Raw genomic sequence first — 27,528 nt, 5'->3', positions numbered from 1 at the left:
AAGCTAAGTGATCCGCAAATGAAACCAATGGAAAGAGATTATTTAATTTTAGACATGACAATCAGCTCATCTAAAAAGCAAACCACTGTGGCATTACATTTCTGAGGTTGAATCAATATGGCCTCCAAGCCATATTGAAGGCTATGAACCCTCTCATCTGAAGTTCTAGTCCTCATGCCTTGACCCTGGGCTATCCTGTGATCAACTGTGTCTCTGTCTCAGATTATGTGATTCCAGGCTCCATGAAGTTTCTACCTTGGTTTACATAAACCGCCTGATTTGTAAAAGGCAACAGTCCCACCTAATGGAGTGGAGGCCATGGGAAGCTGCCCAGTTTAGCTGAATGCAGATGTTTAAATCCAAGCAAGACCTACTGAGGAACATCCGGGAAATCACACAACCATGGGGAACAGCAGCTGTGTGTAGCTACTGTCTGGAAATAGTTGTTGACAGCAAAGCTGACACAACTCTCATCTCTGACACATCTCTTAAAATTTCTCTTCTGACCCCACCACCAATCATGAGCCTCCTAACTCCACGTGTTAGCCTGTGACCTGCTCTCCACACTGTTGCTGGACATCATTCCAATGCAAGCTTTAGACAGGGTCTATCATTCTTTACAAACTAATTAGCTACTTTCAATTAAGACAAGGTCCAAGTTTCCCCATCTTTGAAATGGCATTTCATCAGTATAATCATCTTTTAGAACCAGAAAGGTTTCATTCTGTTTCTGGTCAGAAGGGAGTGTGTGGTCTAGTGTGCTTGCTCCTCAGCCCCCTTGTATGCCTGAGACCCTTTACAGAACTTCCAGGTGTTGGGGAATACTTGTTAAACTATGCAAAGATGTGTTGCTATTTTACCTTCCCTGCCTATGGCACCTGATTGGTTTAATAAAAAGCTGAATGATCAATAGCTAGGGAGGAGGTATAGGTGGGACTTCTGGGCAGGGAGTCTGTAGGAGGAGGAATTTAGGCTCAGGGAAGAAGGAAAAGGAGACAAAAGGGAGACACTGGGGGCCAGACAGACAGACAAAGAGGAAGCAGTGAAAGTAGGACATACAGAATGAAAGAAAGGTAAATGGCCCTGAACAGCAACAGGTTAAAGTTAAAAGTGCTAGTGGGACAAGCATAAGCTAAGGCTGAGCTTTCATAATTAATAATAAGGCCCTATGTCATTATTTGGGAGTTGGTTGGCAGCCCAAAGAAAATTCCAATTACACATGGCCTTGCAAGCTTTTTGTGTGGTTTCAGGACAGGGACTCAGTTCCTCACACTGGTGCAGCAAATACTCTTACCTCTGGGCTGCCTCCATAGACCACATGTGTTTAATATATTTTTTTTAAACTTAAACTGATATTTATCAAAGGAGGGAGAGGAACAAATGCTAATTATGTATTATTAACCGTCACTTTAAGCTGTCAGATTTTTTTTTTAACTTTGTGGGTTTTTTAGTAAAATATACCAACAACAATGACAGTCATTAAATAATCACTTTCAAAAGAGGATAAAGGGCAAGGTAAAGTAGCAACTATTTAATCACTCTTTTTCCATTTTTCAAGTGTGTGGAGTATGTGTGTGTGCACGCACATATGGATATTGAGCTTCATGCTGGGAATCATCCTGGATGATCCTGCTCTTCCATTTCACTCATTAAGACAGGATCTCTCTATCAAACCCAGAGCTAGTCTCCCTGGCTAGCTTGCTCTGGGAATCCCTGTCTCTGCCTTCCAAGGCTGAAATCACAGGTGGGCTATTAAGACTCCCTGGCATTTACATTGGTTCTTGGGATCTGGATTCCTGTAGATTGTGAGGTAATCACTTTAATTACCACACCTTTCCAGTTCCTACTTCATTACTCTTTACCTACCTTTGGAGACACCCACCTAGTCATAGGAGGCAGGACTCATTACTCATTTGCAAACTAAAAGTGATTAAGTGTGCTTCCTATTTGAGATTTTTGGCTTTGAAGAGAAAATGCTATTCTGAATGTACTAGCTGAAGACAGTGTGGTTCAAAACAATTCTACTACAAGGCTGAGGGTCTAGCTCAGTGCAACAACTATGTGTTTAGCTTGTGCAAGGCCCTGAGCACTGTGTTCCATCTCTGGTATCACTAAAACCAAATCCCCCAAACCCTTCTCCTACTCTTGTGTTTTCTTATATTATTCTTTCAAAATCAAAATCCGCCAATACAAAAAGTAAGATTTGCTGTCATTTATTTGGAGTTCACAGATAATTCAAAGTTTTACTACATAGAACAGACTGATTAAAACATATTTTAGTTCACCATACCATTTTTCTGAGCCTATTTTAGGCCTGATATTAGTTGATGGCACATCAAAAGTCTAATAGCATTTGAAATTCTCAGTCACCTTAGTAAAATGTATTTCAAACATATTCTGGGGTCTCATTTTTCCAAAATCGTAATTTATGCAGTGTAACAACAAATTACTTTCATCAACACTGAGATTCTGCTGTTAACTATATAAAGAGCACTCAGCGATGCACTGTTCTATTGTTGCTTATAGGTCATTTCCTCCACAGATGAATCGCATAGTGGTCCACCAAGAAGCTAGAGATTATATTATCAAAATGGTGACTGTGACAATGTGGAACTACTTAAGACACATGTAAGGAAACCAAAATACCTACTACATGTGTGCCCTTCTTTTAGCTTTAGAAATTAAACAGTAGGAATACAGAATGTCTGTATTTAGATTAGATGCTGAAAAATTCACTGAAAAATCAGTAAATGCACCGACTCTAACTGGAGAAGTCTGCATTTGTTAAAAATGAACTTGGGCTACTTTTCTAATTTTTCTATAAGCTAGTATATATGGAGAATGCCAATGGATTAGTTAGCCTGGTGTAGCAGTGTTTGGGAGGCTAAGACAATTCAAGGCCTGCCTGAACAACCTTGCCTCAAGAATTTTTTTGAAAAATTCATGATGGAGGTGTAATTTAGTGCAAGAGTCTTCTAACGTGTGCTAAGCCCTAAATTCCAGTCCCAGTAACACCAAAAGAAAAATATAAGATAGATATCAACTGACCTTTAAGTAACAAACAACATCATTTGATTCACACAGAATCTCCTAAAATAACATTGCATTTGAATGAAGGACTTTAAAGTTCATTTAGCTCAATTATCATTCACTGATGAGGAAGCTGAGGCAGGAGTTAAGTTTTAGATTTACTAATGGTGGCAAACTTACTGGATTCAATGGTCTTTTATCTTCAATCACCATTAAAACAAGATTCTGAAAACAAGCAAAACCTTACTCACCTCAATCCAGTTGGTAAGCCAGTAGCACTCAGGGTCTGTGTTCTCCACTGTGAACAGCACATTCCCTCTGGGGATGACAGAGCCCTCAGGAACAGCCTTTACTTCAATTGGAAGATGACCATCATATTTCTGGCAGGAGGCAACAATATTCACTCATTCATCAAGCAATGTGCAGTTGCCTGTTATATTAAGTTTTTTGTTTTTTTTTTTTTTTTACATTTTATGGAAGCTATATTTTTACCACTGCAGGAAATATAGATGTTGTTAAATCATTAGCAATAATCTAATTAGTCAGAGTACCTTGTAGTTTCTGAATCAAGTTAAAATGATTAAAAACTTAGGCACCAATCCAGCTGTTAAGTTCATGCTGTTTCTGTTAAGAATACCTACCACTCACGATCAACACTGATCAACACAGCATTTCCCTGACTTGTTCAGGAAAACAGAGAAATGTCATTCTAACACACTCTAAAAAATTTCCTACAAACAACTTGGTCTAGACAGGTCATTTTCATACATTAAAAAAAAAAAAAAGGAAAGATTAAAAACTAGTGTGAAAGAACACAGAAAGAAAAGGAAATCACTCTAGAATACTTTTATGTTTTATCTTTTTTCTGGCAAGTACACTCTTAAAACCACAAGGACCCTGACATTCAATGTCTAAGTTTAAGCCACTGCCCTGATAACCTTTGAATATTTGGTTCCCAGATGCTGGAACTGTTTGGGAAGAATTAGGAGATGTGGCCTTTTTGGAGGAGGTGTGTCACTGGGGTCGGGCTTTTTTCTCTGCCTTGTGGAGGATATAAAGCCCTTATCCAGTGTTCCATTGGCTCCCTGCTATGATGGGTCACAGATCCAACTTTTGAAACCGAACACCCCAACAAACTCTTCTCTACATCGCCTTGGTCATGTGTCTTAGAACAGCAATAGAAAAGCCAGAACCCCACTCTTCATAGATAGTTAACCCTGTCTAGAAGGCAAGTTGCTGTGGAAATCCTGAGTTGATGTGATTCAGGACACAGCATCTAAATGAGAGAAAACAATAACTATGAGTTTGATATGCTGTACAGCATACTCCAAAATTAGTGTAGTAATGCAGAAACCACTAGTCTTTTGCCCTTATAATTCAATTCCCAGTAATTTGGATGATCAGGACATTATAGTAAAGTGAAAAGCAAGCATCAACTCCAAGGAGCTACACCCAGCTATTATGACTATTTGCTGAGAGAAAGTTCACAGAATTATTATGTTGTAATAAACGCATAGTATCATTTTTACTTGAGTAAGTTAGAAATAACTTTTGAAATTGACAAGTAACAATACTCTCAAAATTATCAGTGTATCTCCATTTTCTAAGGCATATTTTCCAGAAATGTAATAAATTATCTTTCAGAAAATGAGTTATAATATTACTTAGGTCTACTATAAACTATCTGTTAATGATTCACACTACAGAGAAAATCCAAATGTTACCTAGTTTTTATAAGAATATCTAAAAATGACCATTATATTCAGATCATCAACAAAAAGCTTTAGTTATAGTTGAATGTTCTACTCAAATTCTATGGCAAGAAATTTTGAATTAAGCAAAAACCGAAACAGATAAAAAGCAACAGCCACTTTTACCTCAAGAATGTAGTTCCATCCCCTTTCATTGAAGACATCATCTTGGAAGTGCTCTTTGTACACTTCTTTGGCCTCCTGGATCTTCTCTTTGGTCACTACTTTACCTGGAAGGACACCGGTCTTGCTTACATCCTTTGAATTGCTGAGTCACCACAGCAATGTCTTCAACTCTCACCCCATTTATGATCAAAAAGTACAGAGAGGATGAAGGAGATTCACCAGGTCAAGAGCAGATTCAGCAGAGAAACCTACTCATCCAGGAGTTCACCCAACATAAATGTTTACTATTCTAAAGCTGGGGAGCAGCCCAACACAGTGGCTCAGGAAGTCAAAGTAGGAGGGTCAGGAGTTCTGAAGCCAGCCTGCATTATCCAGTGAGACCCTGTCCTGAAGCACTCAAACAAGCAAGCAGGTAGAGATCAGACAGACACCTGCACAGCATCAAAACAAACAAAACCTAACTCCAGTGCTTTCAGATATTCTTTAAATGTAAGATAATCAATAGCTTATTTCCAGGTGAACTTTCTTCAGAGATGTCTCTGGGACTAGGCAATCAATAATTTTCACAATTACTAATTTCTACCCCATCCCCATTTTTAGCTAGCTTTTCTTATTTGTATAATCAGGAAAAGGGTACAGTACTTACTTACAGGGTGATAACACAGCTATTTAGAAAACAATGGCCTAGAGCACTTCTGTAAACTACTGATGAGGATGTACAATTAGATGGTAGTGGGGTGGTCTTATAAACATTTGGCAACAGTAAAAGCTTCTGAATGTACAAGAGCCACAGGTTAATTCAAAACCAAACACATAATGAATTCCAAGTTTTTTGGCAATGTTCACCTGTGTTGTTGGATCATCCAACTTCATCCAATTGGGTGTGAGCACATACATGTGCACTTTGTACTGTGCATGCTGTCACACCATGCAAAGTCAACAAATGATGCCTAAAATACCTTGCTTGGCTTCGACTATTGTCTGCTACAAACTGTAGTATTTTTGTTATCTGTAACAAAATTCTCTGCTCTTACAGAAACACAATGGTTTAATCACAGAAAACACTTTTAGTGTTTTCCTCCTGTCACTCTTAAGTATGTAGTTTAAGCTAGTATATGTTTATACTGTATTGTGTTAACAATGCTTGATTTTAAAAACTGGTGTTTAAGTTGCTGATTTGAGTTTCATTAAAAAAAAATTGTTTTATGCATTTTAGCTTGGGTTTAGGACAGAAGTCCCATCAATTATGAAATGGCCCTAAACATACTTCTGCCATTTGTACTACATAGTAATATGAGGTGGCAGTCTCGGCATTATAAAAATATGCACATGTACATTACTATGTTTAGTCCTTAATAAAAAGTAACATTAGATACATTAGGAAGTCATTTTTTTTTAAATCAGCAAATGTTTGCTTATATATCTATCTTATATACTTTTATACTCAGAATTGTGTAAAAACACCTCAGGTTAAGAAAGAATTGCCAATGGCAAAAGTTTAAGAAGCCCTTGTCTAAAGTAGGCAATCAATGTGTGTGCACACACGCAATACAGTAGCAACTTACATATAATAACTAATAAAGTTATAGAACTGAATAAAAATTTATAATCTATGAGACCAATGTTAGCCAGTGTATTTGAAATGCCCTGTGCAGTCTCTCTGCATACAGTAGGACCTTTACATCGAGCTGTGTACTCAGCTGTGTAGCCTGCCTGACCCATCTGACCTTAAAACAGCTAGCATTTGCACACAATTAAACTTAACCTGTACTCAACTGAAATAATTTTTGTTTCAAAAATTTTCAGATGTGCAATGTCTCTGGAACTGAAACCCTGCCTAGAAACTCCATTACAAAATATGCTATAAATGGCCTCAACAAATATCCAAACCACCCCTAATAATTACTGGTGGAGTTTTCTGTTTTAAAATGAATTTTAGAACTAAACCCTTTACTGTAAATATTTATGAAAAGTGAAACTTTAATGTATATCTAAAGTAATATAAGGTATTCTAGTTAAATCTACCATAATTCAAAATGAGTTCCCGGATCAATAATAAATCTGAGTGAATAGCTAAATCTATCAGTAAACAAGAATAGTCTCTGAATATTACTGACTGCCCGAAGCTTTCTTTGGAAACTCACCAATTTCAGAAAACCTTTCTCCAACTTCCCAAAACAACTGTTAAAGTGGTGACCAAATATAATTAAATATCAAAATCAGATTACTCAAATAGTTACTTCAAATAGCAGAACATAATAGAGAGAAACATGAAATCACATAAAGCAGGGTTTTAAATGTACTGGGAAAAGCAATACCTTTTAAGTACTTATTAAGAATGTACTGCAACCCATAAAATACTGTTTCCTCGTATTTCACCTTCCTTACTTTGGAGTTTTCAGTCTTCTTTTCACGGCATTCAAAGTAGGAATAAACTTTGCTTGTGTTGGGTGGGTACTGTTTATAGTGAGTAACCTATACAAAGAAAGACATCTTCATTAGGAAACACCTAGAGCACAACAGACAAGCACAATAGACAAGTCTTCAAATGACTTCCAAATTGGACTGCTTCTTACTTGTTATTGATCAACCTCCCCACCCTGGTTGCACAGGGCAAGAGACATATGCCACTAGGATCCTGCTAATAATTCCTTATTTTACCATCAAAACAAAAAGTGACTGAAGACATCACACTTAAGTGGGTTCACTCTGAGGTACACAACCGTAACAAATAAGCCAAGGCAGCCGATTCAGATGAGTTGTGTATGGATTTGTCTTCGGAGAAATGTTTGAGACTGGAGTTTCAGGACACTTGACTGTCCTTGCATTCTGGGGATAGGACCGGTCTACGTGAGGGAAATACTTCCATCTTTCTGTGTGTATGTGTGTATGTGTATGGAGGTCAGAGGCTGTTTTTGGGTCTTCCTCAGTCACTCTCCCTTTTATTTTTGAGACAGGATCTCTCATCAAATCTGGAGCTCATTAATTTGGCTAGATTAGCTGGCAAGCCCAGAGGTTCCCTGCCTCTGCCTTCCCAGCACTTGTTTTGTAAGCACATGCCAACAAGGGTGCTTTTTATGTCGGGCGCTACAGATCAAACTCAGGTCCTTAGGTTTAAGCAGGGAGCACTTTATCGACTGGCCTCCATATTTTGACTGTGACTGGTTTTATGTGGTCAAGTTTGGAATTCTGCCCATGACATCCATACTAAAGAAGTTTCAGGTTTTGGATCATGAATGCTCAGGCTATACCACAGCTACCTAAGGCTCCATGTGTGGGGATAGTCCCCTGCTCTATGCCGTTACAAGGCACTGAGGGTGTCTTCTGACTGCCATGTGTTCTACAGAAATCTGGATGAAAGCAGCAGCCGCAGCAAATCTTCAGAATAATGGAAGCAAACAGAAAGCCTGTTTTAGGTGACTGCTGCTAACAAACACGATAACCTGAAATTGACCCCCCGGGACACATGTGGTAGATAAGAAGAGACTCCTCCATGCCATTCTCTGATCTCCACATGAGCACCAGGTATAGGCATCCATACACACTTAAATATAAAATGTAGTAAAACATTTACAAACACAAATGGAGCCTCCCATTTTGCTACTTCTCAAATTGCCTCCTAACTGAATAGTAAGTTCATGACTTTAAAAGCATAAAGGCCTTTTATCACAATTTCTATTCTATGAATTTTCTAAGGGCTACTGTCAAAGACTTAGGTTTGGTATTCACTAGACTTTTACTTTTACTGTAGTGTTTTTGTCTAAGGCATCTGCTTGTAAATTTACAAGTAAATGACTAGAGGAGTCGTGTGTGTCCGCACAATGCTAAGAATAGAAAAAGTAACTTTACAATCTCAGGTACAGGGTAAGGTACAGCCACGGTGGGCCAAGTGTCACAGGTGACCACGGTCCACACAATGTCTCCTGTTAAACTATGATTTCAAGTTTAGGAAAGCCAGTGTTTCTTCAATGGCACAACCTCAGTCTCAGGGAAGTTTGGCTCTTTCTACAGAATCTGTCTCTTAGCATTAGCATTCTAAAATAAAGGGATTTCCACAGCCATTTCTGAACCACCATCTCCTGTGCTTCCTTCCCACAAGGCATGCTTGGAGCTCCCTTTCTGGTGTATATAGGCAAAGGTGTGTATTGGCAAACCTCTAGAGTAACATGGACTTGAGGGCCTGGGTCTTGCAGGCGTGCTACAGCTCCTGTGAGGCACAGAAGAAAACACAACAAAAAAAACAAAACCAACCAATCCCCCCCCCCCCAACAAAAAAGCCTACAATAAAAGGCACAGGGAATCCTGAGAAAATGTAGACACTTCAGAATTCACAGGTTGGAACCCATGGACTGAGATCACTGTCAGTTTAAAAGCTACAAAAAACTAAGTGAGAAAGCTAATGGAGAACCCATAGTAATTAAACCTATAAATCTGCCATAATGCAAAACAAAACAAACAAGCAAACAAACAAAAACCAACCAAGTTAGGTATATTTATAAATGATATTTCAGTAATAGTTAAACTTGCTAAGAAAAAAAAAGATAACCTGCACTTATAAAATACACCCAAGACAAATGTAAAACAAGTGTCTGACTTACAACCTAGTAACTCCAATTCTTCTAGAGGAACCTAGGAATTGAGGTATTTACAGGTCTAAATGACACAGTCCAAGCTTTATAAAATTCAGGTCCTTAGTTGTATCTCACAGCATCCACCCTGTATATCTTCTACCAGAATTTACAAGTTGTAAGGCAGGCTGGGGATGGGTCAGTGGGTAAATGCTTGCTGCATAAGCATAAGGACTATTTGGATCCCTAGAACACATGTAAATGCAGGCAGGGATGGTGGCCCAAGTGTAACCCCAGCATTGGGAGGTGTAGACAGGGTCTGCTGAACAAACTAGCTAGCTAGACTAGCCAAACTGTTGAGCTCTTGGTTCAAGGGAGACCCTACCTGAATGTACTATTCTGGACAACAATTGAGGAAGATACCAGACATTAATCTATGACCTACATACAATGTCTGTACAAACAGTATAGCCCAAAAGCATGCAAACATTCATACATATACCACATACATAAAAATATATCACAAGGCAAACTAATTAATTTCTGAGAAGTCCAAAGAGTCAAAAGTTGAATGGAAATATCTCTAATTCATTTAACTTTACCAGGGCCTAAAAGCATAATTTTTTCCATCATAGTTATACTTCTGTAAAACAACACAGCTTTAAATTTTAAAGCTCTTAATTTTAAGAAGACTTCTATGTGTATGGATTTTTGCCTACATGCATGTCTGTGTACCACATTCATGTAGTGCCTGAGGAGGCCAGATGGGGGCTGGCATCAGTTTCCCTGGGACTGGAGTTAGAGGGCTGAGTCATCATGTGGGTGCTGGGACCTGAACCTGGATCCTTTGCAAGAGCAGTCTGTGTTCTTTACAGCTGAGCCACCTCTTCACTCAAAAGCATTCAATTTTTTAAAGCTTTTGTTTAGGATACATTTTTTAACAGTGCTTTAAAACCCACTTTTGCCTAAGCATTCAGAATGTTTCCCGTGTTAAAATAAGATACCATCTAAAACAAAGTTTCATAGACTGCTGAATTAGAAATGAACCACAGTCTAAAATTTTAAGAGAAAATTTAAAAGTTATTTTAGAGAATACAGGTTAAAATTTTAAACTGTCTATGCAAATTCACAGGTAATTAACCATGAAAGAGAACACTGCCAACATGCTGTTAGTAGACTAAAGTGTTTACATTTAGTTATATGGGAACATACATAGTGGTTCAAGGGTACTATTTTTTAAAGACAGAGTTTCTTAGTAAATATATTCTAAGAATATAGTCAACAGGCATTACCTCTAGCTTTACTAGTTGGCTGTCCCCTTCATTTTCTGCTAAAGTGGTCACTGACCCTTCATCACAAAATGGGATATGACATAACTCCAGTTAGTTTATTCACAAACACGCAACCTGTTTGTTCCATGTGCCAGGCTTACTGTTTCAGATGCCGAGGGGAGGAAGTAAAACAGGCTGACGTGGTCCAACTTCTTACACGGCTAATGAGAAGGGCAAGAGAAAAACAATACTCAAAGTAATTTCAAATTAAGATGGACACTGTGAAAAATTAGGACAGGACAGAGGGGACCTACCATGTGTCTTTAAAAAGAACTGGGGAGATTTCTCTGGGTGGTGACATGTGAACAAAACTCAAATGAAAAGACAGGAAACTCTTTGGCATAAGGGACAGTACAGAATAATGACCAATCGAACTGGTAAGGCTTGAACAGAAACAGGTCATACACAGGCATGGGTGCTGAGAAGAGCACACTGTGTGTTAAGTACAAGGGAAGCCATTATGTTTTTTAAGTTGGGGTAAATAAAACCTGATTTGCATTTTATTTTGATGTTGGGGACTGAATATGGGCTCTTACATGTTCTAGCACTGAGCTACAACTCCTAGCCCCTCCTCACAATCTCAGTTGGAAGTGTGTGTCACACACACACAAAATAATATAAAACAATCAACGAGGCATAAAGGGAATATGTACTACAGGGTGCTCAAAGCAGGCCCAGGAATTAAGAAGCGACTGCACACAACTAAGTCAGATGAGAAGACAGACACCTACCTAGCCTCATGTTTTAACAAGGGTGAGCTTTCTCCAGTGTGGAGTGTTAGCCAAAAACTGCATTAATACATTCCATTCTCAAGAATTTACCCATGTCTTCCTGTAACAGTAGGCCTGGGAATGGAGACATATTTATGGTAAGCAAAACCCTCTTGGGGAAATTGGGTATAATTTTCTGTGGTGATATATCATTTGTGATTTATTAAAGCCACTGGAGATCAAAATAGCAAAGCAGCCATACTAGTAGCTCATACATATAGTCTGAGGATCACCACTTTGGTCTAAGCATAGGTAGATTAAGAGCTAGTGACTTGGCTGCTTTGCTTTTCTCATCTTCAGCTTGACGCTTGAACCCCATTATCTGTCTCTGGGTCTGTTATTTATTTTCTCTAGATTAGGATGGCCTGTTGGTTTCCCAAGATCTTTCTTCCCAAACTGGTATCATATCAGCAAAGGCAACTAGTACTTGCCTACTTTTTCAATTACAGTTGTATTTTTAACTAGTAATAAATAATTAAGAGCCAAGATTTACAATGGGGTGTCATATCCAAGGCCACAGATAAGTTATATTATCTCTGTGATGCCTACAGCCCAAGCAAAGGATTCACTAGCCCCATCGTGGCTAACCTCTGCCTCACTACAGCAAATATTTTAACTGGTTCTGCTTTTTCAGGAGTTTTTAAGGTGTGTGAAGCTCTGGGAATTTGCTGCCACAGAAAATAACTTGTTGCTGTTTAGCTCTGAAGCATAAGCTACTTCATAAATACTTGCAGGAGTTGGTTCTCTTTCCACCACATGGACGCCCAGCTAATGCAAGTCACACGGCTTGGGAGCAAGCATCTTTCTTTACCTAATATCGCCAGCCCTACTCTTCTATTTCTATTACCCAAGTTTCTCCCCAAATTTATAAAACTTACTTGAAAACATATATAGTCACCCTCTTTTTTTGAGACAAGGTCTCATGTAGCCCAGGCTGGCCCATTTTCACCATGTAACCAAGGATGTCCCCTACCTCAACTTTCTCAGTGCTAAGATTACAGAGGTACGTCACTATGACTGAAACATATATATCTTTAAGAATACATTAGAAAATAAATGCAGAACCCCTCCGACTGGCAAGCTCTGGTGCCACCGGTCCACATGGTTCCTAATCCTTTGTGCTCTCTTGGAAGCACATTAAGAGGCAATTATAAAAACTGGGAGTCAGTGAGAGGAAAACACTGTAAAGTTCTAGGCAGAACTAAGTTGGTCATGTGATTCTCATCATCTTAAATCTCTTCTGCAATAATGCTTGAACTTCCTATGTTTCTCAGCCATTGAAGAACACAAAGCTGACTGCTTCATCAGTACATGGAAGTTAATCAGCTCTTTGAAGTGTCCCTAACCAATCTTTCTCCACCCTGGATTGTAAGATGCTGGTTGTTCCCCACTGCGTTTCTCCACTATGGACTGAAACAGTGCTGTGTTCTAGACAGCTGGCCCAGAAGGCCGATGAGAAGCAAGTTATTCTGGCAGCACACTTCAGTGGAGTGATGGGACCTGGGACCTGAATATTGCCAGAGGACTACTTTTGTGTGTCCTGTCTTTTCCAGCCACAGCACAAATGACAATGTCTTCTGCTAATCTGCTAGAGATAAAATGTTGAAAAATGTTAAAACTGTTCTCTGCAGTAGGCACTTACAAACAAAATGTGTACAGTTTTGTGGAATTTCTGTGTGGGCTTTTACTGCTTCCCGGTTATCTGGAAACTGACCATCTCAGAGGTAAGCTAAAAAGAAAAACCATGTCTCCTTTACAGGAAAGCCACAAATGCAACCCAACCACTGCAATGATAGATCTGCTCACATCCATCTTCCAAAGCTGGGTTAGTATCACTAAAGCTGGGTGGAAGATTGTGCCTTAAGCTATTCTGAAAATACAAATGATTAAAGATGTAAGAGAAGGCCTTTTTATTTGGAAAAAGAACTCACAATGAGACTGGAGAGCTGCATCTGCCTATGTCCTCAGCTCCTTATTACACATAATGAAATATGAGATCACAGAAATGGAAGTGTGTTTCAAACATTTTTCCACTGCCCCCAAGTTCTGTCCTTTCTTAAGGAACCCTGAAAATGTATCCCACATGTTGCTATATGCTTGGCTACCACCTTGTGTAGTTTAGGAAATGATTTTTCCTTTAGTTTTAGAAGAAATCTCTTCAATATCCAGCCACTCTCCTCAAAACAGCCAAGATTTTTTAAGAACTGACAAGAACATGTAATCATATGTAATTCCCAAATAAAAGAATTTTCTTTACTTGTAATCTCAAGTTATGCATCTACCTCTCTATCAAGATAAAAAGGCAAAAAACAAAGGACAAACTGCTCAATGCAAATGGGCAGAAGTAAAAATCACAGGCAAATTATCATCATGCAGATAGAAGGTTAGAAAGCTTTTCAGTAACAGCAGCTCCAAAAAAACCACCAAACCTGCTGCTAAAGCACTTTCATGTTGATATTTATATACTTCGTTTTTTCTTGAGACACTATGTACCTCTGGTTGTTCACTATCCACTATCCTAGCCTAGAACTAACTCTGGCTTTTGACTGTTGTGATTAAAATAAAGATGTGTTCTCCAAAGCCCGGTCTTTAAAGTTTAGCCATTTCATACATAATACAGTAAAATACTTAAAAATTATTTTGGGATACTTACTTAAATTTTACAAAACCATGAATGAAACTTTTCTAAAATCACCAAGGATGCCCGAAACACCTCAACGGAACTAAATCAAGTAGAGATAATTTCCACTTTACAATTCTACCTGAAGCCAGTTACGGTGGCCCACGCCTTTCATTCCAGCACTGAGAAGGCAGCAGGGGGATCTCTGAGTTCGAGGCCAGCCTGGTCGACAAATCGAGTTCCAGGACAGGCAGGGATACACAGAGAAACCCTGTCTCGAAAAAACCAAAATAAAATAAAAATCCCATTTAAAATCCACCTGTTGATAAATCTTGTATCTATAAAAATGAACTCACCTTTAGAATTTAAGCAAAATGGAATTATCTGAAACTCTCACTCTCAGATTATAGGGTTAATAAGCAAAGAACCAAAACAAAACCACGGGAGTACTACCACTAATCACTACACTCAAAACCTTCACGATGCTTAAGTAAATACTAAACTTGAAAGCTAAAATTTAATTTGTTCTAGTGAGGGTACTAGTCTGACATTTTACCCTTAAGCGTCTTGGCTACAAAACTTAGTTTAAGACCAGTGCAGTTCACATCACATAATCGTGGGGCATTTCCTCTTTACTCCTCCCTTGGCTAAGGTGCATTTCAAGTGGAATTAATGCAAGTGTCCAATCAATAGGCACCTTAAAGCACAGGGCCATTTCCCTCCCCACAAGTTCCCCAGGGTTAAAACTCCAGTTCCTTTACCTCCAGGTCTTTCACTTTCCTTTTCACAGAAATCCCGTGGTGACCCTGAAGAGTCAGAGTACACCGGCCTCTGCAACCAGAGGCCGTCGGGCGCGTGAATGAACCCTAAGAGTTTGAAACGCAGCCCAGTGGAATGGAAGGCAGACTCGGACGCGGTTCCCGGGCCGGGTTTGTCCTCCACGCGGGGGCCCCTGGCTGGGTGCGGGGCACGCCGCCAGGACCTCTCCCCGGGGCAGGGACGAAGCTGCCCAGCCCGAGGCTGTTACCTAACCAGCCCGATCGCCGGGCGGCCCCACACAGGGCGCCCGGCCGGGGTGCGGAGGCCGCCGGCAGCCGCAGCCTGCGTGCGCCCATCCCGCCGAGCCTCCGGCCGCGCCCCCGCCGCGCGCGGCGCAGGCCCCGCCTCCGGCCCGCGGCTCCATCCTCCGGCCGCGCGCTGCGGCTCCTCCACCTGCCCCATCCCGCCGCCCTAGCCCCGCCCCGGCCTCGAGGCCCCCGCCGCAGCTCCACCTTGTACGAGTCTGTGGCCAGCAGGATGTTGAACTCAGCTTCTGCCGCAGCATTCATCTCGGGCCAGAGCGGAGCCGCGGCGCCACGAGCTGCCCGGCGCGGCTGCGAGCGAGGAGAAAAATGGGCTTCGCTGCGCTCCGTTGCTTAAGTCACCGCTCGCTCGCTCGCTCGATCGCAGGGGGGCGGGGGGGGGGGCGGGGGGGGGGGGCGGGAGAGCCGGGAGAGAGGGCGGGCGGCCCGTGACGCGGCAGCGGAGGCTCGCACGCTCCCCAGCCCAGCGATCCGCGGCTGCCCCGGCCGGGCTCCGCGCCCCGCCCACCCCGGGGACAAGGGGCGGGGCGCGGCTGCGCGTGCGCAGCTCAGGGGCGGGGCCGAGGAGGACGTGAGGCACGCGCTGGGCCTCCGCAGCGCCAGACCCAGGCCTAAGGCGGCGGGTCACCCCAGCGCGTGACCTGGGAGCCCGCCTCCGCCTCCGCGCTGGGGCTCCAGGGGCGTGGCCAGCTGCAGAGGGCGTGGCCCTGGCGCTCTCAGCCCCGCCCCTCGTGACGGAGCCTTTCTGCCCTCCGCGCCCCGGCCCTTCCTCTTGTCCGACCCAGTCTCGGCTCGTCCTGGGAGTGTTGTTGGAGTCACGCCACCCGGCTGGGGCCAAGGGGCCTCCCACTGTCGGCTCCTTGTTCCCGCACGCGCCGAGTTACCTTTGTCTCTCGCTCGGAGGATGGATGGGACCTCTTGTCGGTCGTGATTCTCCAGCTTTTCCTTTACTGTCCGGGGAGCTGCATGAGGTCTGAGCTCCCTTGGTGCATGCACTTGCTTTCATCCCTGCTCTGTCTGCAGCCCAAAGGTTTGATCCTTCGAAGGCTGTTTGACTTTTCCTGGAAAAAATAGTAATTCAGCCCTCTCAAACAATTTAGGGACAAGTCCAAATTGAATCTAATATTGTTGGGAAGTAAAAGGCAACCTTAACCAAATATATATATATATATATATATATATATATATATATATATAATTAACTACTGAGGGGAAACTTGCAACCTCCCAAATAAGAGAAGTGACGTCATCCCATTTCCATGAAACCATTCTCTTGTTCAATTTTCAAGTACATAGTTGCAGTTCTTTTTGAAGAAAACTAAAATTCCCTTTGCAGATTTAATAGCATTTAAAAATTCTAAGATTTGGGTGTTTGTTTTGATTTTAAATAGAATACAAGTAACAAGAGAAAATTAGTATAACTAAACTGACACAGGCCCTTATAGACTGCATCAGGTTAGTTGTCTCCTGGAATCCATTCCTCTCCAATTGACCACTGTTCTAGGCTGGTTTTTTTTTTTTGTTTGTTTGTTTTTTGTTTTTTCGGAAGAAAAATTAGGATTCTGATTACAAAGTAGGCTTTGTTTATGGTAGCATTTTTTAAAAGCAAAATTTGTTCTTACAATCTGAGTTTTCTTGTATAAAAACAAAACAGCTCAAAATATAAAAACACTAACATTGTAAGCATATAGACACTGTTAGTTACTTTCAAGAATTAAGTCTGTAGAAGAACTGTGGGCCCAATCCCACAGCAGTCTTTAGTGAAAAGGATGGTAATGAAGTTGTTAGGATTTTGATCTTAAAAGGCCTATATGCCAGTGTTGACTGCCAGCCTCTGAGCTGTACAACTTTAAGAGCTGGGGTTTGGTTGGAGGCAGTTCTATAATTGAGAAGATTCTCCTATTCGAATTGCACCATGCCACAAGTTCAAAGCAACAGGGCCAAGCAACTGTGAACTGAAGCTATGAGCCAAAAGAAACTACCTTCAAGATTTCCCCAGGTGTTTTGTGGAAGTGATGGAAGCTGACCAAAACAGAAACCATGTTGCCAATAGAAAACCACATTGCCAAAGGCAGAATTTAGTGTGTTCTTATGGAGCTATATGTTTAGACCAGACCAGTTTTGAATTAACTGGGGTTTAGAACTATGGTATGAAATTATCACCAAATATTTTGAACCAAGTTCATTTTGAAATAATATATACTGAAGAACATCTTGAGAATAAGTATTTAGTTAGCATCTTTATTTAGTAGCATGTAAAAGATCTGACAAACTGTTTACCATGGATTACTGCAGCACAAATAATAAATACTAAGATTCAAATAGTCCCTTCTGTTAGTATTAAGGCATCTGTATTGGCCTGTCTTTGGGGTTCTGACAGGATATGCTCTGAGCTACAGCCACTAAGAGCATATTCACTGTGTTCCCTTTTAAAAGGGGCCTCCCATCCTTCTCTTTCTCTCCTTCTCTCTGTTCCCCTCTCCCCTCCTTCTCTCCCTCTCTAACCCTTTCTCTCTCTCCCTCTTTTCTTTCTCCTTTCTCCTGCTACTTCTGTCTCTGGAGGCTGTCTACCCCTTCCCCTTTCCCCTTTCTATAATCTCTTTCCTAATTAAAAAAAAAAAAAGCAAAAAAACCTCTGCTTGAACCCTGTTTCGTGGCATCTTTCTCTCATGGGCTGCTTTTCTTAAATTACAATACCTTCTGCTTTTGTGTAGCCCCAGGTCATTCATTCTACCAGCCTACAGATCAGCCAGTCAAGCACAGCAGATTGGGCATCCAGTTCTTGTTGTTAGACCCCTGGAAAACTCAGGTATCCGGGGTCCCAGGCCACGTTCGCAGTCACCCCAATCACCAGGCGGATTCGAGAGCTTGCTGCAAACTGCATGAGGCTTTATTGTAATTTAACGAGCTAACCCCATGTTAGCTCGGGTCTTTCACTCACCTGCCATGGCGGATGGCTAGAAAAGACGGCTCCTAAGGCCTCCCAAGAGATCTTATAGGACAGCGTAAGGGGAGTGTCTAGGGGTACGCACAGGTTCAGGATTGATGCGCCTCCAGGCTTGGAGGGCTTGCCCTGTGTTGATTGGTCAACTGGTTGTTATGGTCCATAGGCCCTCCCAGGGTGGTTGCTATGCTCTCTACGCCATTGCTGTGTGCTTGTCTGTAAAGCACACCCAGGGTCGTAAAGCATAGCACCACCAGCTAACTTCTGATTAGTTCCTTGTCACAAGGCAGGCATCTGACTTTCTAGTGTCTAGGACAAGGTCATAGAAGCACGTGTTCGGCCGTTATGGCTGCCAAAAGGGAAGCTGGTCCCTTCATTCCCCCATTTTCTTTTTGGAAATTCCAATCATGGAATTGCTGTCTCTCTAGCGCCCCCATCAGGGAGTGATAGATATTGGCATCCCCATGCAAGGGAGTCCCTCCTGACTTAGCATCTTAGCCAAGGAAAATGGGTGGCGAATTCTTTTTCAAACTACTTCCTGCTGACTTTGGGTCGAAGTTAGGGACCCCAGAAGGTTGAAATGCTAGTCAAAAGCAAAAAGGAATTTAGGCAATGGGGAATCCATCAGGAGCTTCTGGTTAGCAGACACTGTTGCAGAGACAGGGGGTGTCCATATCAGCTGGACTGGTTCACATCCACAGCAAGTCCAGGGCTCGCAGTCTACTTAGAACAGCCTGTAGTCAGCAACTGATACTCAGATGTCTGCCAGAAGCAGAAACCTGTTTGAGACATGTTTAAACTAGGAACAGAAGTTAAAACTTATTTACTGAAGCCCACAGTGCAGGAAAAGCAGATATTTGGATATCTGTTCAAACAGCAGGAACTGTTATAACTGAGTCCTAGCAAAAACTACAGATTTGGGCTATAAGCATGTACATTTTTTCTTCTGTCCAGAGAGCAGGTATGGATTGGACAGAGGTGCCTTTGGCCTGATGAAAAGCCCTTTAAGTTTGTACATAGATGACAACCAAAATAAACTTAAAAACCTTGAGCTTGTGCCTAAACAGTAGATATTCATTATTTTATCAGCTAACATGCTGACTAGAGTCTATAGTGAATCTGACTGTCTCATGCTGCCAAGTTGATAACCATTAATATTTCAGAGATCTGAGAAGGGTATATTTTGTCCAAATCTACTAAAAAGTGACAGAAGCCAGTCTATATACAGTTAGCCACATCCAAGTTTCTCCATTACTGCTGGAGGCAGGTGTCTCAAAGAACAGCAATCTTCGCCAGGCCTATAAGGTGAGAGGGTTTTTTTCTCTCTGTGGAAGAGGGACATGGAAAAGACTGACCTTGTTTTGTCTAGGCAAAGGGGGTGCAATCAATTTTCCAGTGTCCAGCAGCTTTGTCCACAATCTCGGCCAGGTCCTGGCAGGCGGCAGGTATCACATCTGAGCATCTCGCTCACTGGTCCAGGTGCAGGAACTGAGGTGCCTCATAATCTTCTTTGGAGACTTTGGGTCACTGTCAGGATCTGACAGTCTGTCTGACATTATAAACTTTAAAGATTGTTAGACTCCCGAAAACTCAAGTATCTGGGGTCTAACATGGTATGCAGGGGAGTCGCAGGGGTCTTTTTCCCACCCCTGGATTGGCCAAGGGTCTGTGGTTACCAGCAGCACCCCCACCCCAGGTCTCTCTGCCTTGAGCACATGGAGCTCAAGCACACGCCTTTAAGTTTAGGGCATTGGTGGCACACGCCTTTAATCCCAGCACTCGGGAGTAAGAGGCAGATGGATCTTTATGAGTTCAAGGCCTGCCTGGTCCGGCAGATCGAATTCCAGGACAGGCTCCAAAGTCAAAGAAGAACCCTGCCTCAGAAAGAAGTTAAGCTACTGTTTAAGAAATATAAGGTAGCTCTATGCAGTGTAAGTTCAGCTGTGCTAAGTTTCAAACATTTTACTAAGTTAAAACCCAGTTACAGTCAGACTAAAAATTAATTACAGAAATAAGACATTACCTAGCCACCTGTGTGCTTAATGTGTGCTTAAGGCAAGTAACTAAAACAGACAAACAGACCTCTAATGCTTCAGAGATCTTCAGAATATGGCATTTAAATTGTTATCTTTAAAGTTTATAATGTCAGACAGACTGCCAGATCCTGACAGTGACCCAAAGTCTCCAAAGAAGATTCTGAAGATCTCTGAAGCATTAGAGGTCTGTTTGTCTGTTTTAGTTACTTGCCTTAAGTACACAAGAAGTATACTTCTAACACCAGCTAACTTCTGATTGGTTCCTTGTCACAAGGCAGGCATCTGACTTTCTAGTGTCTAGGACAAGGTCATAGAAGCACATGTTCGGCCGTTATGGCTGCCAAAAGGGAAGCTGGTCCCTTCATTGTTATGGTTAAAGTGGATGATGCTGAGCCCCTCCTATATTTCAGACAACCTCTGATACACTTTTGTATTTCAGGGTTGCTTCGGATATTCCAAACTGATGTGATTTCACCTCATTAACAAACAAACAAAAAAAACAGAGAAGTGGGTGTAGACCTCTTCCATCTCCAAATCCTGACCATTGTTCTCCTCTTTCTCTCTCCCCTCCAGATTCATCAGCTAGCAACAATTATCACAGAGGCAGATGTAAACAAAACAGGAGCTCCATAAAGTTAAACTTAGACCTTCCCTTACTTAAATTGCTCAGATTCCTTGAGATTGAAAAGTTTTGAACTAATTGCTCAGATTCCCTGAGATTGAAAAGTTTTGAACTAATTTCTTTGGCAGAAGAGGTTTCAAGACAGCCTAACATAACTCTGTTGCATGGTTACTAGTGATCACTTTTATATAGGTCTATAATGAAAAAGAGCAAGTGGGGCAAAAAGAAATATGAAACATAGTTTGAAAGCTGGAGCTTGTGGCCCATGCCTTTAATCCTAACACACAGAAGACTAGTTCAGGCTAGTCTACAAAGTGAGTTCTAGGACAGCCAGGGCTACACAGAGAAACCTCGTGGGGGTGAGGGGTGGGGAGCAGGGGGTGTAGTTTGAGGAGAAAAAGAGCACCAGGAAATTTAATGCTTGAGCCATTCTTTGTGTTGAAAGAGATCAGGAGAAATGGAATAAATGGAGTGGTGCCTCTAGGGGAGAGACCCCCCTCTGCACCCCCGCAGCTAATCCTGCAAGTGAAAAGGCCTGGGGAATTATCCAGCTCTAAAGAGCATCAACAAAACAAAGCTGATGCCAATGCAATTCAAGGAGGGGCCTCAATTTCCATCCCAAACTGGCAGAGGAATTTGGCAGCATCAGTCACAGGGTCCTGGCTTGAAGAATATGGGAGTAAAAGGGTGGTGGGGTTTTCTCCTGAGATTAAGGGAAGCTGCTGAGGTCAGGCATGTGGTCAGAGCATCTATGTATAGAGGCCTAAAGAGGCCATTTCCTGAAACTGTGATCTTGAAACCTGGATTATGTTAGAGACCCCATTATGCTGGAGATGCCAGAGTAGTGGGATGTCTGTCAAGAAGAGCTGTTGACAGGGCGTGGAAACAGCCCAAGAGAGAGAGAAGTATGTTGAAGTTAGCAGAGCTGTAAGGGAATAGCCATCTAAGGCCTTTGATATCACAGGTAGAGCTACAGGATTTGGAGTTTGCCCTGCTAGGTTTCTGTATTGCTCAAGTCCAGTATTTCCTCATTATGCCTCCTTTACTCCTTTTCAGAATAGTAATGTATATTCTGTACCATTGTATGTTGGAAGTATGTAATTTGCCTTTTTATTTTGATTTTATAGGAGTAAAATTCAGTACAATTTAGAGATTGCCCTGAGTCTTAAAACAGACTTTGGTCTTTTAAATTGTGTTGAAACTGTGAAAGACTATGGGGACCTTTGAAGTTGGACTAAATTCATTTTGTTTTATTGTATAGAGTAGAATGTTGTGGTTTCAATGGGAATGACTGATGGAGATGTCTTCTGTACATACGTTTCTCTTATTGGTTGATGAATAAAGCACGGTGGCCAATGGGGCAGGATGATAGGTGTGATTGGGAGACAAGGAGGATTCTGGGACATGTAGGCGGAGTCAGTCAATATGTAGGGTGCCAGAGGAGTAACACCATGCTGGGCATTACTGGGTAAGCCCCAGCCTCATGGCAATACATAGATTGATAGAAAAGGGTTAATAATTAAGACAGAGCTAGCCCATAAAACGCCCTAGCCAATGGCCAGCATACTCTTAATCTCAGGGTGGTAGGTTCGTGCTCCACATTGTTCACCATTTTGTTACTGGCATTCTTCCCGCCAGCATGCTCCCAGAGCCCTATCATCCCCAAATGAACACGCAGTTATAGCACTGTTACAAATGGCTCCTATGGGCTCATATATTTGAATGCTTGGTTCCCAGTTGGTGGAACTGTTTGGGAAGGATTAGGAGGTGTGTCTTATTGGAGGAGGTGTGTCACTAGTATTCTCAGTGGACTATGAGTTAAAGATGCAGATCCCAGTCCGAGATTAGGAGATGACATAACCTTTAAGGGATAAGGCTAGTGGGAGGGCTTTAGGTCATGGGAGTATGAACTTGAAGAACCCTAGCCTCTTACTTCCAGCCACAAGGGCTTCCTCTCTCCTACACTCCCTCCATGGTTCCCTGCCTCACCACTGACCCACCAGTCATAGACTAATTAATCATGGATTGAAATTTCCAGAACTATGAGCCAAAATAAAACATTCAACTTTTGAAGTTTATTATCTCAAATCTTTTGTTACCGTGGTCAAAAGCTGACTAACACATTAAGAACTCATTGGACCTGTACAAAATGCTATGGTAGAATCTATAGTTTCCAGGAACAGATGCTCATATGAAGAAAACATTTACATGTTACTCTGCAAACAATTTCCTTCCTACAGACAGTCCATGACCCTGCAGATGTTCTGCGGAGGTCACAGTCATTCCTAGCAGCTTAGGAGACACAGGCCACAATCCCTCTGATGAAAAGCACTGTGTCCACAAGATCCTTCACTGGAGCAGGCTCTTCCTCCCCTACAGCCACACTTTTCACCAGTGTATATCACCTCCCAGAAATTGTGTCTCTGGGTTCCACTATTTGGCTGCCACAAATCCCTTGATACAGTGGCTAAAGTAAAATTTAAATTAACTTCTTTCTCTTGGATGAGTCCAGCTGGGGTGGTGACATGGTTCAGGAGTCTGTGCTCTGTTTGTCTTCTTGCCTTGTCATTCATGGTGTGTGGGTGCTGTATCCTAAGTTGAATGTTATGTTAGTTAATTTTCTGTGACAAAACACCATAACCAAAACCAATTTATGGAAGAAAAGCATTTATTTTGGCTTACAACTGTATGAGGGCTCAGAATCCATCATGGCAGGTAGCTTGTCCGTAAGCAGCAGGCCTGTGGTCAGAGCAGGAAGCTGAGAGATCACATCTTTTTTTTTTTTTTTTTTGTTTGTTTGTTTGTTTGTTTGGTTTTTTCGAGACAGGGTTTCTCTGTGGCTTTGGAGGCTGTCCTGGAACTAGCTCTTGTAGATCAGGCTGGTCTCGAACTCACAGAGATCCACCTGCCTCTGCCTCCCGAGTGCTGGGATTAAAGGCGTGCGCCACCACCGCCCGGCATGAGATCACATCTTTAGCAGCAAGCATGAAGCAGAGGCCAAACAGGAAGTGGGTGAGACTCACGCTGCCTCTCCTTTCCCATACCCCAGCACCAACCCTCCAGCAAGGCTCTATCTCCCAAAGGTGCCACAGCCTCCAACAGTGGGAACATTGGGACGTTTCTCATACAAACCATTTCACAAACCCTGAAAGTTGCTTCTAAACTTTGCATTAATGTGGCATGTACACAGTAGAAAATGGGCACAAAAGAACAAGCATGGAAAACAGTTCAGTGGTCACTGCAGTCTGTGTGGACAGGACGGTGTGATTGGAAACAGTGAAATGGGGAAGGGCACATTGAAAAGGGGTGTGTGCGGTGGAGAAATGGGAATGTGGGAGGGGTGTTGCGAGGGAGCTGATGATTCTCAGGCTCTGGCTTTAAATAATGGGTGGTTGGTTTATGAGTTCCCATAAACTCCCTAATCAGGAGTTTAATTTGTGCAATGTAAGCTTGAAGTTCCTATTAGACAGTTGTGAGACTGCCTCTTGGCTTACAGAGTTTTGGCTTACTTCGTATCTGGATTTTGTCATTCTCTGCCTGATATCTACACTAATAATCAGGAACAAATCTGTATTCCTTCCATTCTTCTGTCTCATTTTTGAAATGTCATGGCCTTTTTTTTCCAGTAGCGTTTGTAATATTTGGTTTCTCCAACTCCTTTCTGCCTGTTGCTGACAATATGGTGGTTCTTCTCTACCCCTTCCTACACACAACCCTGTGTTTCTGAAATCACAGGAAGCCTTGGGACCAAGTATATACAAGTCAATCTTTGGGGGACTTCCTTCAGATAAATGGCTATCTGGGGAAATTTGTCTCATGTAACTTAATTATGCACAGAAATAAAGCATATTTCTGAAAATGACAAAACACTAAGTAAATATTAAGTTAAATATGGCATTTATTGCTGGTATTTTTCTATGTTGAAAATAAGATTAGGATGTAGATTAATTGGTAGGGTGTTTGCCTAGCGTACATAAAACCTTTAAGTATGATCCCAGCACTACACAAGTGGAACATATTGGTGCATGCCTGTAATCCCACACTTTGGGAGGCAGAAGCAGAGAGATCAGGATTTAAAGGCCATCTTTGGCTACTTACAGAGTTCCAGGGCAGCCTTTGACACATAAGACCTTGCCCAACAAGAGGAGGAGGAGGAAGAAGAAGAGAAAAAAAACCCAATAGATAACAAAGAGAGAAAACAAACAAAAACAACCCTGTCTTATTGTTCCTTACATGAACCTAGTTAAAGAGCATCTTGTTGCCTTGGAGCCAGTCCTCAGCTGTCAGATTCAGACGTGATTCAAGAAGGTCCCTCAAAGTTGTTCTGGCTGTGGAGGATTAGAAATCTCTAAACAGACAATCAACTGATTTAGAGGACATAATAAATAACAGGGTAAAATAAACCAGACTTGACAAAGAGATGCTGTTATCTGCAAAGCAGGTTTCCTCCACAACAAGTCATAGATTTTCTTGGCAGGTACAGAATAAGATGTCCTCCCAAGGTATCTTTCTGAAGCCAAACCTCGGAAATCAAAGTTCTGTGTTCCAGAGAAGTTTCTGTCAAGGTTAGCCCTGTTGGTCTTCTAGAATCAAATCAGGTAACCCTGATCAATTGCCGAGGCATTGTTTCCATGGCTCACACGTGCTGCAAAGCAATTGGGCAGGAGGTTTTGCTCTATGTGATATTTGAGCTCTTATCTTCTCAACACAAGTGTTGGTCATTTTCCTACTGAATCAAATTTATTAATCATCTCTTCAACTTTCTCTGCTACAATCTTATTGCTTTCTGTCTTCACTCTAGAAGATAAGCTAATATAGGCCAACACTATCCTGGACCAACAACATTCAAGTTTCGAGAATGGCTTTAACCTTTAAAATTGTGTGCCAGAACCATTAAATCTATGGAGAATATGCAGCTTTTCCACAGTGAAATTATTCAAACTAATTAGAAAGGAAGCCAAACCTAAAGGAGTGGCCAGTAGTGACTTCCCACTGGACTACATCTCTTAAAGGTCCACATTTTCAGTATGTGGATGGAGCCTCTACTATGAAGGACAAACACATCTATAACAGCACCATTCTTACTTCCTGTCACATGAATTGTCCACTATACTGCTTATTTCCTCAAAGCCAGTAAAGGGCATTTCCATCAAAATGGGTTGCCATCAATGTAAAATGCTTCAGTGTAAGAAAATGCATGTGCTCCTTGCCATATACAATTTTTCACAATTGTTTATTATTTTTTTGTGTGTGTACACACATGCTCATGTACTTGGGAGTCAGATGACAATTTGAGAGAGTTGATTCTCTCCTTCCACCATGTGGGTCCTGAGGACTGAACTTGGGTCATCAGGCTGGGCATCAAGGACCTTTACCTGCTGTGTCATCTTGATGGTCCCTTGTTCTATTGGTCAGAAGCAAACTCTGGTTCTGCTTTCACTAGGTGATATTGGTCATACAAGGACACTTCAGTTTCCTTTCAGTTCCGGAATATACCATGTTCTTCTCTGATTTAGGGCATAGACACGAATGATTCTTCCCTGTGTGCCCCTTGCTCCACCTTTATATTACCTGGTTAGTTCCCACCCTTTCATTAGATTCAATTCAGCACATGTTTGGGGAATCATGTCTCAGGACTATCAGCTCAAGTTTAAGCCACTTTCAGATGTGACTGTACCCTCTTGTATCTTTTATTCACACAGCTTGCTCTGGCCTGCTGTTCAACAACTGATGGATTTCCGTTTCCTCCTAGATGATCCCTTTGTGACACAGCATCCCCATCACACCTACTGTCGCACTTGGCACAGATACTGAATAAATAATAAGTCAGTGATGGTTTTACTGTCTGAGGAGACCCACAGAAGTACAGAGCCATATTAATTCTATGCCTTGGTCAATAAGTGTAACAACACTCAGAAAGAAAAAAAAAAGAACAAAATTTCTGGTGACATATTTATGAACATTTTAGGAACTAGACCAAAAAGTGTTCGGAATTCTACCCTGGGTCCTCTGTATTGTCAGATTTAGTTACCAACAGACAAAATTCCAGGAAAAAGCATACAAACGGTGAAATTCCTAATGACTCCACAGGAAAACTGGGGTGGGAGGAGTCGGGGAGAACAGAGTAAAAGAACAATAATCTATCTGTACAAAGAAATAGAATGCTTTAGACTAAATTGTTATGTCTTAGTAAAGCAGATCCACTTGCTTCCTTCTTCAAATACATAGAAAAAATGTATGAAAATAATAAACCATAACAGGAAAAAAATGTGTTTGAACAGACGGAGAACAGAAGGTGAAAAATCGTTTGTAACATGAACAAGAAAAACTACCTTAGACATACAAACGACTTCAGAGGCGGTTTACGTTGATACTTGAGAACAATGTCTATTAAGGCTGTGTAGTAAGTCAATAGCTGGGGATGACTTTGAACATCTGATCCTCTAGCTTGTGTCTCAGCTGTGTGCCATGCTGGAGGAGTTTCAGAGACTCCTATTCAGATGAAATGGAGATCTTAGATGCATGCTCTTGTGGCATTTGAGTGTCTCAAAGGATGCAATTTGCAACTAGATTGAAAGGTTGAACCAAGTTTAAAAATCATGTTAGAAAATGTGAGCTTGCTTCCTTGTTTTTCTGAAAGAACTTCCT

General features: G+C 41.7%; 1 protein-coding gene and 1 long non-coding RNA gene across 2 annotated transcripts in view; one reads left to right on the top strand and one right to left on the bottom strand.

The window, feature by feature from the left end:
• Positions 1–15,645, bottom strand: part of Nampt (nicotinamide phosphoribosyltransferase) — a 32,052-nt gene extending 16,407 nt beyond the window's left edge. Inside the window, exons 1-4 of the mRNA XM_027417008.2 lie at positions 15,468–15,645; positions 7,226–7,382; positions 4,908–5,011; positions 3,282–3,410 (exon numbers count right to left, since the gene is read on the bottom strand). Of these exons, the coding sequence (XP_027272809.1) occupies positions 3,282–3,410; positions 4,908–5,011; positions 7,226–7,382; positions 15,468–15,524 (447 nt within the window). The 5' untranslated portion in view covers positions 15,525–15,645. The remainder of the gene's footprint in view (positions 1–3,281; positions 3,411–4,907; positions 5,012–7,225; positions 7,383–15,467) is intronic.
• A 267-nt stretch (positions 15,646–15,912) lies between these two features.
• LOC107980315 overlaps positions 15,913–27,528 on the top strand; it is a 53,803-nt gene continuing 42,187 nt past the window's right edge. Inside the window, exon 1 of the long non-coding RNA XR_004770064.1 lies at positions 15,913–16,249. This is a non-coding gene — a long non-coding RNA (uncharacterized LOC107980315). The remainder of the gene's footprint in view (positions 16,250–27,528) is intronic.

The sequence above is a fragment of the Cricetulus griseus genome, chromosome 5 (assembly GCF_003668045.3).
Source record: "Cricetulus griseus strain 17A/GY chromosome 5, alternate assembly CriGri-PICRH-1.0, whole genome shotgun sequence".
In the NCBI taxonomy this organism is placed as follows: Eukaryota; Metazoa; Chordata; class Mammalia; order Rodentia; family Cricetidae; genus Cricetulus; species Cricetulus griseus.
Note: the sequence above shows the minus strand (reverse complement) of the source record. Positions and strands in the feature narration are given on the sequence as shown.